A 14,870-nucleotide genomic window follows, 5' to 3' on the forward strand; every position below is an offset into this window, starting at 1 on the left:
GTGGGGTGGGGGGATGGCAGGGCTGGAGGGGGCTGCGGTTCACTTCCCAGCTGCTGCATGAGACCAAGATTCAAGTCAAGGCTCCGGTTAATCCAGCTTTTAATCCGCTCTAAATCCCCCTTTAATGTGTTTAATGCCACCTTTCGGAATGAGGATCCTGCTCAGGGGCTCCTTCCCACCGTGGCAGGAGAAGGATGAGGATGCTCTGACAACCCCAGTGCCTACGCCAGCATGGGCTGGGGAGACTCTGGGGCTTGGGGGGTCCCCAGAACAGGGACAAGCTGATGGCCACCCCACCCCCCCCAAACAGCTGCTGGACCCCAGCCTAAGAACTGCTCCAGAGGGCTCAGAGGGGCCGGGCTGCCCAGCTGGGGGGGTCCCCATAACCTCCTGGTGGGGAACCAGCCCTGCACCCACGGTGGGGGCTGCCAACACCCCCCACCCATGCTGCCCCGGCCAAGCGGCGGAGAGGATGGTCCCCGGTCTGTGCTGGCGGTGGTGGGTGGGATGGGGTCGGGGGGGGGGGCGGGGGTTGGGGGTTTGGGGACACCCTCACAGCAGCTGCCTGCACCCCAGGCCCGAGTGCCATGCCAGGCCCCATGCTGCTGCCGGCGAAGGGTGGGAGCGGGGTGGAGAGGGACACCGGCACTGGACCCCCACGCCGTGTCCCTCTTCCCACAGGTGCCACATCCCCGTGGCGCATCCCCCACGCGTGGGCAAGGGAGGACTTTGCAAGAACACTTCCCCCGCCTCTACACCCCGGTGGTGTCCACGCTCAGCCCGGTCTACCGGAGCCCTCCGCAGCTCGTGCTCAAAAGCGCCCCGGCGCCCGGCCAGCATCCCACGCCGTTTCCACGCGTGACCCTCGCGTGACCCTCTCACCCTGCGTGACCACTCACCCCCCGGGTCCCCGTCACCCCCCCGGGCCCGCCCAGGCCCGAGGGAGACCCCGTCACGGCACGGCCGCCCCTGCCCCACGCCGCGCTCACGGCACCGGCCCACGCAGCCGGGACCCCCCGGCGGCACCGCCGTCCCGCCCCCGCCCTCGGGGGACCCCCTGCCGCGCGCTGCCATTGGCTGCTTCGTAGCAAGCCCCGCGCTGCCATTGGCTGGCGCCGCCCGTTGGCCCCGCCCCCGCCGCTGCCGCGCCCGGCCCCGCTCGGGACTTCGCAGCAGCCGCGGGCGGGAGGCCCGGACCCGCCGGGCACCGGCCACCGGGCACCGGCTGCGGGGGCACCGCCGTGCCCGGACAGGGAGAGGCGAACCCTGCCCCGTCCCGCCCCCGTTCTGCCCCGTCCCGCCGCGGGCACCGGAGCAGCCCCGGTCCCGGCGCCGCGCTCCCCGGAGGCAGGCAGCAGGTAAGGGCCGTCCGGGCTCTGCCGGTGCAGCGCTGCCCGGATCGGGCCCCCCCGGGGTCCTCCCGGTTCTCCCCGGTCCCCCGGCCCCTGGGGGCGGGGACTCTCGGTCCCGGCCCCGTTCATGCTTCCCGCTCCGGGACCGGCAGCGAGGCGAAGCCTCTCGTCCCGGGAGGCGGGCGTACCCCCTCGGGGCACCGGCCGGGCCCCCTCCACCCCCGGTGTCACCGGGCACCGCCGCCCCCCCCCATCCTGCGGGGAAGCGCGGCCCCCAGGGAGCCCCGGGGGAGCGAACCGAGGGGCCGGAGCTGCTGGATGGGCAGAGCCCGGGGCTGTTCCCGGGAGCCCCTGGCCGTGCCTCAGTTTCCCCGGGTGGGTAAAACACGGGGAAGGGGCGATCAGCCGTGAAACTGGTGAGAAATCTGGGGGGGGCTTGAACCACCGTCAGCTCCGGTGGGTGCCGGGTAACGGGAGCTCGGTGGGCGACAGCTAACGGGAGCCCAGAGAAGGTGCCGGAGCCCCCCTGCCATGGGGTCGTTGTGGAGCCCACGTGCGGGCAGCGGCGATGCCCCATGGCAGCACTGGGCTCCGCGTGCCCCATCCTTCCTCTGCACCCGCCACTGCCTGGCCCCTGCGCTCGGGAGGATGAAATTCCTCCATTCCCGGAGAGATGAACCCCTTTGGCAAGGCCAGGTCCCGCCTGGAGGAACAGAGTTGGGTGTAAAACTTCCCACCTCCCACCACCCAAGGCTTTATCAGCTCTGAAACGGGGAAGGGTTTGGACCATAAATATTTTTGGCCAACCCCAAGCCCAGCATTGGATCCAAATTGTCCCGTAGAGCTTTTCTTCCCTCCTGGAGCAGCTTTGTCCTCGCTGGTCCCGGGGCAGGAAGCATGTGATGCACCGAGGCCCCCTCCGCAGACGGATGGCAGTTTGGCCTGTTCCACCCCACCCCCCCGCCCCCCGTTTTCCACTTCCCCATGAGTCTCCTGAGCCTCTTCTGCTCCGAGCGAAGGAGAAAGGAAGTTGCTGCCGGAGAGAGCAGCTCGATAAAGAAAAGGAGGAAATGGAAGGCGAGACAGATGCTCCAAAATACCCCCCGCTTCCTCCTTCTCCTCCTCCTCTCCATAAAATAACCCCCCCTTCCTCCTCCTCTCTCCCTGCAGCAGCTGCCTCCCCGCCGGGCAGGGTAATCCCAGGGGATCCCTTGATACAGCACCGGCTCAGCTCCCCCGTCTCAAATCAGCACCAGGCAGCACCCTAGGGTTGCACCGGGGGGAGGTCAGCACCCCTCCGTGTGCCAGGATCCTGTTCCCATGTGGTACCGTCAGACGGGAAGCGCCGGTGGGATTTACCACCCACGCCCGGGGCTGGCATCGCCGGAGCCCCCTCGGATGGGCTGCCCGGCTCCTTGCACAGGCACGTTGGAGTTGCTGGGGTGGATCGGCGCTCCCAGGCATTGGTGCACACTGGATTTGGTGCAAAGGAGAAACCAAAAAGCTTCTGCTCCTTCCTGCAGGTGTCTGGCACAGGCACCTACAGGAAGGAGATTATGGGATAGGAGAGTGCAGATCCCAGAGATGGTGGGGACAATGATGGGGACATGGCTGAGCACTTGGCAGCACCGCTGGCCCAAACACTGGGTGTGAGCGGAGCAAGATGCAACCACTCAGCAGTGCCTGGCTGCGGCGATGCCAGCGCTCCCCACAGCATCCCCGCTCCTTGCTCCAGCCTCGCAGCCTCGAGGAGCCATGGTGGCCGCGGGTTTTTGCCAAGAAATTAGTTTTTCCTCAGGCGAGGTGTTTATTCAGTGGCTTCCTCCCTGGCCTCACCCCGCTTGGCACACACGCGCCAGCCCCGGCGGCTCTGGGTGCTGTTTGCACCCATGGCAACGTGCGAGGGTTGCACAAGGTGGCAGGCGTCTGTCCTCCTCCTCTAGCACCTCAGCGCTGGTAAAATGGGGTCTGGAAGCTGCAGGGGTCACAGCTGGTGGGGGACACGGGCTGGTGACCGGTGACGGTAGTCGGGCTCTCTAGTTACAGCCCCTTGCCCTGCCACCACTCCGACCCGTCTCCTGTAATCCAGCACAGCAGCAGGGTTTAATTAATTAATAAGAGTTCAAGGCACGGGGAGCTGGTGGGAAGCGATGCCGCGGGATGGAGGGCAGAGCAGCGGGATCCCATCCACCCCCCAGCGTCTGGCTGAGGGTTGGGGGGCACTGGGGGTGCTGGGATGAAGAGCAGGGGTGTTTCCCAGAGTGGGGGGGGGGGGGAAACGGGACACAGGATGAAGGGAAGACTGGGGAGATCGCCACGTTAAAAGGTTCACCCCGCCTGGGGAAACGATGCTTCTGCGTGGGAGCAAACTTGTAGCAAGACAGCTACAAATTCATACGGCCCTGGCAAGGAGGAGGAGAAAGGAGATGGAGGTGGCTCTGCACTCAGCTGGAGCTTGGCGGAGCCCTCCCCTTGCGCCACGGGCTTGCTCTGTGCTGCCCCATAAATTATTTAAGTGCTTTTGCTTTCTTGCATGAAATATTCAGCCCAGGGAGCTGGGGGGCATGAGAGCACATGGAGCCGCTGGTGGGTACCGGGTCGCTGGGGCAGTCGGGGGTGAGGGATCTTTGGGGCAGGTAGAAATAACCCTGGGCCAGCACCGCTGCTGGATGCGGCCCCTCCGCCAGAAAGGAGCTGCCAGCTGGCAGCTCTGCCATGGCATGTGGCAGTGCCACTGGCCCCAGGTGCTGGCAGGGTGACAGGGTCTCGTGTTCCCCCCTGCAGACAGGAGCTTTAATTGATGCTTTTTTAACGAGAGGGCCAGACTCGGCTCTCAGTTGCGCCTGCAACGGTGCAGGAGATGGTTGATGGGGGGGTTCCCGTGGGATGGGGGATGAGGTTGCAGCCAGGTCTTGGATAAGGTGCTCGTGGGTGCCAGCCTGGCAGGGAGCAATGCCAAACCTGCCAGCAGAGGTGCTGGCCGGGCTGCCTGTCCCCTGCCAGAGCTGGATTTGGCCCTCGGCTCCCCTGCCTTGTGGCTGGGATGTCACTGTGCCCTGGCTGTGGCACATCTGTCCCCAGGGGAGCCCGTGGCAGGGACTTCGGCTATGTCACCGCATCCCACCTCATGCAGGGCATGCACATGTCCCAGCCTTTGGCTGAGCCCTCACAGCGCTGCTCAGAGCTCCAACCCGCTCACCTGAAACCTGAAAAATGGGTGGAAACCCCCCAAAGAACGGCTGTGACTGTCCCCAGTGCCACCGCTGGGACCACAGCCCTGCTGCACTCTTCCGCTGCAGGAAGGGACTTGGTGAAAGCAACGCCCGGCTGCTCTGTTTCGGTAGAAGAAGCTGAGTTTTGAGGGTGTTTTCATTAAAAAGAAGGGGGTGGGGGGAAAAACCAGGCCCTGAGCAGGGCTGGAAACTTCAGCGACAGGAAGGAAACGGAGCGGTTTATTTCAGTCTCGAGTTTGCTCGTCGAGGCAAGGCTTGTGTCTTCCGTGCGCAGATAGCACCTCCCCAGTGAACAATGGGGTTGCGGGGCCCTTCCCGGCAGGAAAATGGCTTATTCCAGTGAAATCTCCCGGTCGGTGCTGAGTCAGCAAGTCCTGGTGGGACAGAGCGTGGTGCGGAGCGTGCCGGGTTAACCGGCCTGGTGCTGAGCGGGAGCAAACGTGCTGGGAGGTGAGCTTGGGTCTCCTGGGGGTTTGCAGCAAGCGAACTGCAACGTGGCTCATGGGCGCTGCAGAAGGAGCAGGTCGTGCTTTAGGGGTCCAGGAAAGACCCCCCTGTGCCACTTTGTGCCTCAGTTTCCCCCCACGAGCGATGCTCATCTCCCAGGTCCCTGGCAGGAGAGGGCTGCAGGGCAGCCAGGTGTTACTCAGTGCCGGGAGCAGAGGGTTCATCTGTTATTACAGTTGCTAATTGGGAGCCGTGGGTGTGCGGGGCAGCTCGCAAGAGCCGGCGCTTCCTATTTTTTATGGGCTCCGTAGGTGGAGTTTGCACTCGCTTTATGGCTGTGGTCACCCAACAGAGAGCTCAGGTGTGGGAATTCCTATTTATCCAGGCACCGCTCCCGGCGGGGAGCCCAGGGCACCCCACCGCTGCCGTGGGACGCGAGGGAGGGGTCTTCCAGGGTGCCGGCACCGCAGCAAAGCCCCTCTCCTTCTGAAAGGGGCTGCCCGCCATGGGAGAGAAGATGGAGCCGGCTGCCTCTGCCCATCCTGCCCGTCCCTCCAGGCTCGGCTCCGGCAGCATCGTGGGGCTGTTGGCGTTAAATGAGCCTGACCCGCCTGGGAGCTGCCGGTGGCTCTGTGCGAGCAGCCTCTGCTTTGTCATTTCTGTCTTATTAAGCGCGGGAGCTTCAGCTCGAAGCTCACGCTGGCAAAAATCAATGTTTTCACATCGAAGGAAATACTTACAAACCTCTGTGTTTTTCCTAAGGGCTGTAAATAACCCTGCATGCAGCAACTCGCATGGCACCAGTGACGGCGGCTCTGTTACTGCTCGCTTAATTCACGCCCTCGCAGAGCCTCAGCCGCCCTCGGGCTCGGGGAGCCGGCGGGTGGAAGATGCCTGGGAAGGTTGCACTGTCACGCTTGCACCATTGCCCTTGCACCATTGCTCTTGCACGAGCTGCAGTGAGACGGAGCCTTGGCCACAGCGGGAGCCCCACGGGAAGCCGGGGTTTGCTCCTGAGAGCCTGGTGTATGCTCTGTGGTGGCAGAAGCAGGATGGAGGATCCCAGGAAGGGGTCCAGGCTGGGGTGACCACTTGGCCAGGGGGTCCGCAGGGTGACCCGTGATGAGCACAGACATGGTTGTGTGCTAGAATAGCCAGCGGGGCTGCACACGAGAGACTCTCCATAGCTACAGCTAATTTATCCCCATCCATCCTCACACCATCAGCATCCTTTAGCCTAAATAGCTCTTCTCCCCTCCCTGGTGAGGTATTTATAGTGTGATCCCATCCCTTCCCTGCTCTCGCTTTACCAGGCTGACCGTGCCACATGCAGGCTCTTGCATAAGCAGCCCCCATCTCTCCCCATCCATCCTGGCACGGGAGCCGGTTGTTATCATGCTGTTCTCACCTCCCCATGATTTGTAGCTCCGTGATTTCCCGGGGCAAGATGCATCTCCAGGGTTGGTGGCGTTTTACTCATTCACAGCAGTTTTTAAAGCTGTAATCTGCCCAAGGTGATTGATTTGGTCCCACTGGGATGCGGGGAGCTGGGATGTAGGTGAGCGAGGGGTGAGGTTTCTGGCTTGCAGAATTATTCAGCTCTGTGTGATGCTTGTATCGGCTTTGGAGGAAGCCAAGATGCAGCAGGACAAGTCCAAGCTCTGCCAGTGCGGGTGTACCAGGGTGGGCAGCGCCCGGGAAAAGGGCTTCGGCACACGTTGGTGGGGTGCTGCAAACTGGCCGGGCTGCCCCAGCCTCGGCGAGCACCGCAGCCAGCACGTGGCCCTGCTGGCTGCGGTGGGTGACTCAGCTGTCACCTGGGTTGTCCTGAGCTCACCCTGCAGGAAATGAGTCAGGTTTTAGGGAAGAAAAAAAGTATTGAAATGGTGGAGCAAGAGTCCTTCCTGCACCGGGAGGAGGGCGGTGTCGGTCGCAGGAGGGAGATGGGGATGGAGGGGCGTGGGTGATGCTCAGGTAGGGACACCTCACTCACCCCGATGCTGCCCATTGCTTCTCCCCAGAGTTTGGGGGAAGGAAGGGGGGAACACTCCGTAACTCATCCCACCAGCAAAACCTGGGGTGTGAGCTCAGCTCTCACCTGCCCTGGCACCCAGGAGCTCCTCTTGGTCTTGCTGTTGGCCAGAGATGTTGTTCCTCCTCCTCCCAAAAGACTGCATGGGAAGGAAAGGAGATGGAGACTGATCCAGGGCAGGGGCTGAACTGTGTGTGTGCGCCTTTTCCCCCTGCAGAGATGGACACCTTCAGCACCAAGAACCTGGCCCTGCAGGCCCAGAAGAAGCTCTTGAGCAAGATGGCCACCAAGACCATAGCCAACGTCTTCATTGATGACACTAGCAGCGAGATCTTGGATGAGCTCTACCGGGCCACCAAGGAGTACACCCACAACCGCAAAGAGGCTCAGAAGATCATAAAAAACCTCATCAAGATTGTCATGAAGTTGGGCGTGCTCTACCGCAATGGGCAGTTCAGCCCCGAGGAGCTGCTGGTGATGGAGCGTTTTCGCAAGAAGGTACATACCTTGGCCATGACAGCCGTCAGCTTCCACCAGATAGACTTCACCTTCGACCGCAGGGTCATGTCGGGTGTCCTGACAGAGTGCCGGGACCTGCTGCACCAGGCTGTCAACGGCCACCTGACGGCCAAATCTCACTCCCGCATCAACCACGTCTTCAATCACTTTGCGGACTATGAGTTTCTCTCGGCTCTCTACGGGCCGTCCGAGCCCTACCGCACCCACCTGAAGAGGATCTGCGAAGGGGTTAACAAGATGCTGGAGGAGGAGAACATATGAGTTGGCCAAGATGCTCCATTGGCAGCGCTGCCGGACTCTGCCTCCTGTGGGGCTGAAGACAGGACGTACACCTCTTGACCATCACCAGGCTTGACGTCCTCTTCTCCTTGGTAGCACTAACTCATTTTCTCCTCCTTTTGACAAAAGACTGAACCTCTTATCTTTGTCCAACCCTTGCCCAGGGTCTGCAAACCCCTCGCGGTGCTGGGCTGAGTCCTTCCCAGGGGACCCTGAGCTTTGGGCTCCTGCTGTACAGTCTGATTCCCTTTGCCCACCAAGTGCTCTTAGCTCAGAGTCTGAGGAACTGGACTCCTCATCTTGAACTTTTATCGTAACCCTCCTGGGGGAAAACCAAACCAAAGATGCGCGGAGTGTAACACCTCCAAGGTATCTCTGAGCTGGGGGGCGGTTGCTTGGCTGAATGGTTGTGAGACCCTGTAACCGGAGGGTTCTGGAGCCCCATGGTTTGCTTTCAGCAGCTCCATGGCACACTGGGAGCAAATCATGGTCCAGACCTTGTGCTGCCCAGGGTGGGAAGGAGCTTCTGCACCTGGCAGGCGAGCATGAGCTTTGGCCTCCTAAAAGACAAGTCCTTGAGACCAGAAGAATCCCACCTTGCCCAGGTGGACACAGGGACACAGCTGTCCCTCAGGGCAGGGAGGCAGCTGGAGGGATCTGCTCCTTCCCTGCATCCCAGTACAGCCCTTCATCCCAGACCCAACTCCCCCAGCAGCCTCCCACGATGGCACCGCCGTCACGGCTCCGACGCCTTCCTTGGTGGTTGCCTGAAGTTCTCCCTAGGATTTCATACATTTTACGTGTCCTTGACTGAGATATGGTTGTTATTTTTTAGCAAACTCTGTAGCCCTGATGAGTTATTTAAATAAACTCACCTGTCTGGCCTGGGTGCTCCGTGCGGTTGTTAGAGGGGTGGTTGACAATGACAAAATGAGCACTGGGGGCGGCTGGGTTTGTCTTTTAAAGCGTGACGTCTCTCTCCAACCCGCGGTTGCTGCTGGCTGGGCTGCCCCGGCTTTGCACAGCCAGCACTGAACCGGTGGTGCAAACACGGTGCAGAACCCAGCACAGACCAATGGCAAAGGTCTGGGATCCCAGTGGGGAGCAAACCCTGCTCCTGTGCAGAGCCCCACACATGCCCCTCTGCATCCCCCTGTCCCCTCGCTGCACAGTGGGAGCTAAAAAAGCGTGACCCTGACAGCAGACAGCAACGGGCACCTCTGCAGGATCCAACGCGGATGGGTTGTACAAGCGCTGTGCTCGCAGAGCATGGGCACACCAGCTGTGGCCCGCTTCCAGCACACCGATCTCAGCTTTGAAAGCTGAAAATTGCCCTTTTAGCATACAAGACACCACACAATCTCAGCCAGCCTTATCTCCACGACCTTCTTGTGCCTCCCGTTCCATGGGATGTCTCCAGGCATGGGAGGCTGCCAACGCTCATGGGCAGAGAGCGGCTCCGTGGCTCCCGTTCGCTGCTCCCATTCCACTGCTGGCTTGAGGCACTGATAACTTTCAGCCTTAAAGATTAAATAAAAGCAATAAAGCCCCTATCTCTGCATTTCATAGGTCTGGCTGCAGCTATTGCAGCTAATTTAATTGTGCGACGCAGCTCAGGGTAGGGGGTAAAGCACATTTACAGGTGCGCACGGAGGAGAACACGGCCAAGACACACCGAGGTGCTGGTCCCTGGGGAGGATGGGGTGAAGCCGGCCTTTGGCGGTGGCATTGGAGAACAGCCCCCCCGGGCTCGTGGCAGCTGTGAGGTATGTGCTGAAGAGGAGCCGGAGCTGGAAGCAGCTCGGTGGAGTTAGAAGCAGCTGCGGTGAGCAGGCAAAGCGGAACGGGGCTGATGGATGTGGTGGCGACGGCTGCTGCGCTGACAGCCAGAAACGCTTCGCTGTTCTGTTCTCGAGGTGCACGTCGGTGTCAGCTGCAAGATGCTCCTTAATTGCATGAAACAGCTCTGCTCAGATGAGCCCCGACTCACGGCTGTTCCCTTTGTCCCCAGGGTTTCATACACCCCAGGACCACACTTAACCTGCCAAATGCCTGGCACCAGCTTTCCTTCGCATTTGCAGGTGTCTAATCTGAAACTTCTCCCCCACACCCAACAGCAAACACTCATCTCGTGCCCAAACTCTTGCCTTTTTGTCCCAGGGAAGCCCTGGAGAGGACACTCTGCCAGAAGAGCCATCTTAGAGCCTGGGTTTCCCACCCCAGCCCTGGCCGTGCAGGTCTGGGGAGTAAGTCCCTCCAACTCCCCCCTAGTTTGGTTCCCTCCAAGCAACTGGTTAAACAGGGAGAAATGTCAGAGATGTGCAACATCAATGCCCTAAATGCAGCTCGGAGCACACTGGGGGCACTCCTGGGCCCTGCAGGTTATCTGCAGATCCAGAAGCTGCACAGCAGAGAAGGAAGCATTTAGGAACAGCCTGGAAAAGAGAGCTTTGTAAAACCCCCAGTGCAAAGCACCCCCAGACTGCCAAAAAACCAGGGAACTCCCCGCAAAACGGGCAAAGCAGCTACCAACAACCACAACCATCACCAGGCATCAAAAGCACTCATCATGACAGTGCTGGGTTACACAAACTCACAGCTGAAGCCTTGTTCTCATGTGCTGGGACTCCTCTCAGGTGGGCAGAACCCCTGCAAACCCTCTGCAGACTCCAAAGTCCGTGTGACATCTCGGTTCCTCCTGGGAACACCGAAGGTTGAGACACTTGTGGGGCATCCAGTTGGAGCAGGCAGGAGTCACAGACCAGAGCAAACTCAGGCCAGAGCACGATGCTTTATTTCTTTATTTGCACTGTTATTTACACAGGAAAGGAATTCCACATTCCCCCACTGTTATTACTCTATATAAGAAAAAAATCACTTCTGTACGTAGAAAATAGTCCTGCAGTGGTACTGAGACATGAAAGTGTTGCTTGGTTTGATTCCTGGGTTGTGTCAGAATAAGCAGCTCTGCTTTCCCCCTGTCAAGGTACCCCAACCTGCGCCCTGCACGAGGGCAGGTCCAGAACATCCTCCCCAGCCAAGCCAACGATGGTCTTCAGCAGCCGCACTTAACAAGGAGTCGGACAGCTTTGGCCAGCTCTATCCCTCCCTTCTCCCTCCCACCCCATTTAATTATTTCCTCCTGTCATGCCTGCAGAGAGAGAAATCCTCTCTCCCCTCCAGAGACTAGAGAGTTAACAACCTTCCTTTAGCAAACCGCGTTTAAATCCAGCCACTTATCTTTCTGCATTGCTCTTCCTAGCAAGGAAGATAAGGAGCCCCATTTGAGGGGAGCTTTACCATTTTCAGCAGATCAGCCAAGCAGAAAGCGGGCGACAGAATGGCTGGCTGCAGATCAGGAGCCTCAGAGGAGGTTTCCAGCTGCAAAGCACATTGTTACTCTGACACAAGACAGAATGCATCTGTCTTAACACCTCCAAGCCCCACTTGTGTTGGACCCTAGCACATTTCAGTATGGAAAACATAAAAGGTTTGGCCAACCAAAAAAACCCGCAGTTAACAAGTAATCCTCTTTATCTGCCATGCTCTTCCGGCCAAAACACCCTGCCCAACACTGGCCCCGGGGTCACAGCTCGTCACGGGGTGTTTTTGCTACAATCATGAGTTTGGACAGTTCGAAACGGAACTTGCCTTCCCTGTGAGACACTGGAAAGAGAGAAAACAAGCACAGGATAAACAGATGGTAAGGCATGAACAAAACAGCCCTGCTGGTTCCTTTCCAGGACAATAAAGCCAGCAAGTCGGGCATTGCACTTCCTTCTTACGCACACGACAAGCACGTTGTGATAAACCCCTTCTTCCCCCACGCTAATTTAACGTTTACACTGGAATGGGACCTGCAGAATCCTGCTGCCAGCGATGGCTCAAGAGCACCGCAGCCCTGACCCCGTAACACGCACGCTCCTCCTAGATATTGTCACCTCTCTGCATTAAGCTTAAATACTCATCTCCTGGTGGACAGCCAGGCTTGCCTCTCCCACCAGCCCCCTTGCCGCATAGTTCTCTCAGTCACAGACCTGTTGTCTCGGTGATTTCAAATTCTTCCTGTTTTAAGGGGACGTCACTTTGTCCACCTACTGCAGCTTGAGACTGAAATGGGAAGGAAGAAGGTTTAAGCAGTTGAGGCAATCCAAGAAGCTACTGTATTTAAAGCAAACAAACAAACAGCAGCACATTTTGAAAAAGAATTAATTCATGTTTTACTAACGTGGACTGGAAGAATTAAGCCCACAAAGGAAATCTGAAGGAAAAATCTCTGGCTATTTTTCCATTTCCTATTACACCACAAACTTGTATCCTTTGGGTGACCAAAGACTGGGAAATGGAAGAACGGACCAGACAAAAGCACCAGCAGAGGTTTTATTTACTTTGTCACAGGCAAGTTTGTTGAGGCAAACCAAGACTGCACCCTGGCAGGATGGTGTCTTTTGGAGTCACCGACACTGGCAAAGCCAGCAGCAAACCGATGGCAGGGAGGGAGGAGAAATAAAACGGTGCAGGAGAGCCTACCTGCAGCTACCCCCCTGACTGCCACCACTCTCTAATTAGGGATGCGATAGAGTACATTTTATTGCACAGATGTCTAATAAATGTTTTCTGTGTCCAATTCATGTTTTATAGCAGCCTCCCACACACCTGCTTCCAAGTGATCAGCTGAGACTTACATAAGCCATGGCATACTCTATCTTGGCTCCTTTCACTTCAGCTTTAAACTGGGTAAAGAAGAGATAAGACTTCCCCTGGGGCCTGGAAGAAGAAAGCAGAGCCTTTGACATCGGCAGAGAGGTGGAGGTGTGGATGAGCTCAGGATTCCTGGCTCCCTCCCTCCCCAGCCACCTCTGGCTCTCTTGTAGCTCCATCTAGTGAGGAGGGGGGAGAGGGGGGAACGCAGCACTTACAACCTGCTGCCTGGCAAAAGAGCCCACCCAGCCACAGCGTCTGTCAGGAGAGGAGAGCCCTCCAGGCTGCCCTGCAGAGACAAACGCAGCCAGGAAGCCGGTCCCTGGCCACTGGCAGGGTCCCGGCCCTGATCCCACCTGCCTTACTGCTGCTCTTCCCTCAGAGAGTTTGGGGTTAGAGGACGCACCTCCAGACGGAGCAGGAAAAGAGCAGGTTGTCTTCGCTGACTCCAATGTTCATCTGCCATTGCTGCAGGGGGGAAAGAGCCAAACAGTTAATGTGGGTACGTGAGAGCCTCGGGCTTCCCGCTCCGCCTGAGGCAGCCACCTCCGCAGGAGCTGCGGCACGACAAGCTTCAACCATTCTGAAACAACACAACGTAACTACACCGCACTTGCTGCCGGTCCGTTTTACTTTGTGTTGCACAGAAGTCAGGGCCTGGTTGCCCTCTCCCCTTCACAGTTTCATTAGTGTAGCTACAGAAGAGTTAAAATCTCATTTCCCTTTATGCTGAAAGAACCTGATTCTCTCAGGACTCGCAGAGAAGAAAGCAGAAATTGTGTATCTGCACAGCACTTACTCCAGGAGCAACACAATCTGCGAAACCCTCTCAAGCCTCCTCAAGAACACAGGAGTTACTCCTACGAGGCCCTTCCTACCAACTGAGGTATGAAAACGTCACTCCCCGTTCTCCAGAGACATCCAGCCCAGAGATCTGTGAAGCCTTACAGATGTCACGGCCTCACGAACCACAGCACCACAGCAACACTTCCTTGGCTGTTCAAAGGATGCTTCCATCAGGGAGCAAATCCAGTAAGTGACTTTTGCAAACCCACAGCCCTGGGAATGGTACAGCCACCCTTCCTCACAGCTCCAGGCCCTTGGAATCAGCAAACGGAATCGTCCTGAAACAGCTCCTCACCATGCAGCCGCAGAGAGTGAGCCTAAGTGAGATGCTCGAAGGTCTGCCCAACTCACCTCATTCGTCCCTCCCTGAGCTGAGTACGTGAAGGTGCAGGTGTAGTCCCCCTGCAAGAGGAGAAGACGATGAGCAGCCTCGCTTGAGCGGGCCCTTCTCCTTGCTCACCGTCAGCCACGTCTCGGCGATGACGGGAGATCTGGTGACACCTAGGACCATTAACGGTGCAGCCCCCCGCAGGCTCAGACAGGGGTGACCAAGGAGGGGTCTGCGTTACAGCCATGTCCACACCTGCGTGGAGCGCAGCCCTTGTCCCCCGTGGGGTGTCAGCAGGACCCCGTGGTGCTGGGGTGAGGACTCATGTTCTGGGGGGCCCAGAGTCCCACAGCCTCCTTCTCCGTTGCGCCCCTTCCCCTTGGCGAGCCTCCTTCCCACGGGGACCTTCTTCGCCTGAGACGCCCTTCCCCCTAGCGACCCCTCGCTCCTCTTGGGGTACCTCCTCCCTTTGGAACCCCCCCTTGGGGATCCCCTTCTCCATGGCAAGCCTCCCTCCCTGGGGCCCTCCTCGCCACAGAGCCTGTCCCACCTTGGGGACCTCCTTCTGCTACAGACACCCTCCTTAGGGACCCCCTTCTCCGCTGGGCTCCCTCCCTCCTTATGACCCCCTTCTCCTGCCTCTGGAGACTCCCCCTTGGGGTACCCCCCGCCCCTAAAAACCGACGGCTCCCCGGCAATCGCCCCAGACACCCCTCCTCGTCCCGCCTTCCCTCGCCGTCAGCCAATCCCCGTGGCGGGAGGCGGGAGCGACATGCCCCGCAGCCAACCAGGGAGAGGCGCGTACCCTCTCCTCACCCGCTCCCTCCTGGCCCCTCACCAGGCTCCGGGAGAAGGAGTGGACCTCCCCGCCGGGCCGCACGTCGAAGTCGGCCGTGCTGGGCCCCTCCGCCGCCCGGGCCGCCAGGCACAGCAGGGCGGCGGGCACCAGCGCGACCCACACCCTCCGGCCGCTCCTCCCGCTGGGCGCCGCCATCTTGGAAAGGAAGCTCGGGCTACGGCGGGCGGGAGGGGTCAGCGCGGGCCGCGGCCGCTCAGCGGGCGCCCCGGCGGCCATCTTGGGTGCGGGCAGGGAGCCCGGGCGGGTTAACCCTTTGGGGACCGCCGTGGGGACG

At 59.4% G+C, this 14,870-nt stretch overlaps 2 protein-coding genes across 3 annotated transcripts; one reads left to right on the forward strand and one right to left on the reverse strand.

The window, feature by feature from the left end:
- The first annotated feature begins 1,149 nt into the window (after positions 1 to 1,149).
- TNFAIP8L1 (TNF alpha induced protein 8 like 1) lies at positions 1,150 to 8,746 on the forward strand. 2 transcript variants are annotated; one of them, XM_055707160.1, is made up of 2 exons: positions 1,150 to 1,358; positions 7,282 to 8,746. In XM_055707160.1, exon 2 carries the CDS (start codon positions 7,284 to 7,286, stop codon positions 7,842 to 7,844), a length of 561 nt encoding a protein of 186 aa, XP_055563135.1. In that variant the 5' UTR covers positions 1,150 to 1,358; positions 7,282 to 7,283; the 3' UTR covers positions 7,845 to 8,746. The 2 variants fall into 2 exon arrangements, with proteins under 2 accessions (XP_055563135.1, XP_005436496.1); XM_005436439.4 differs by lacking the exon at positions 1,150 to 1,358 and adding an exon at positions 4,748 to 5,035.
- A 1,888-nt stretch (positions 8,747 to 10,634) lies between these two features.
- MYDGF (myeloid derived growth factor) lies at positions 10,635 to 14,827 on the reverse strand. Its single transcript, XM_055707159.1, has 6 exons — positions 14,576 to 14,827; positions 13,761 to 13,811; positions 12,970 to 13,031; positions 12,548 to 12,629; positions 11,900 to 11,972; positions 10,635 to 11,528 (listed from the first exon to the last, which is right to left on the reverse strand). Exons 1-6 carry the CDS (start codon positions 14,810 to 14,812, stop codon positions 11,449 to 11,451), a joined length of 585 nt encoding a protein of 194 aa, XP_055563134.1. The 5' UTR covers positions 14,813 to 14,827; the 3' UTR covers positions 10,635 to 11,448.
- Positions 14,828 to 14,870: the final 43 nt, after the last annotated feature.

Source organism: Falco cherrug, chromosome 4, assembly GCF_023634085.1.
Source record: "Falco cherrug isolate bFalChe1 chromosome 4, bFalChe1.pri, whole genome shotgun sequence".
NCBI lineage: Eukaryota > Metazoa > Chordata > Aves > Falconiformes > Falconidae > Falco > Falco cherrug.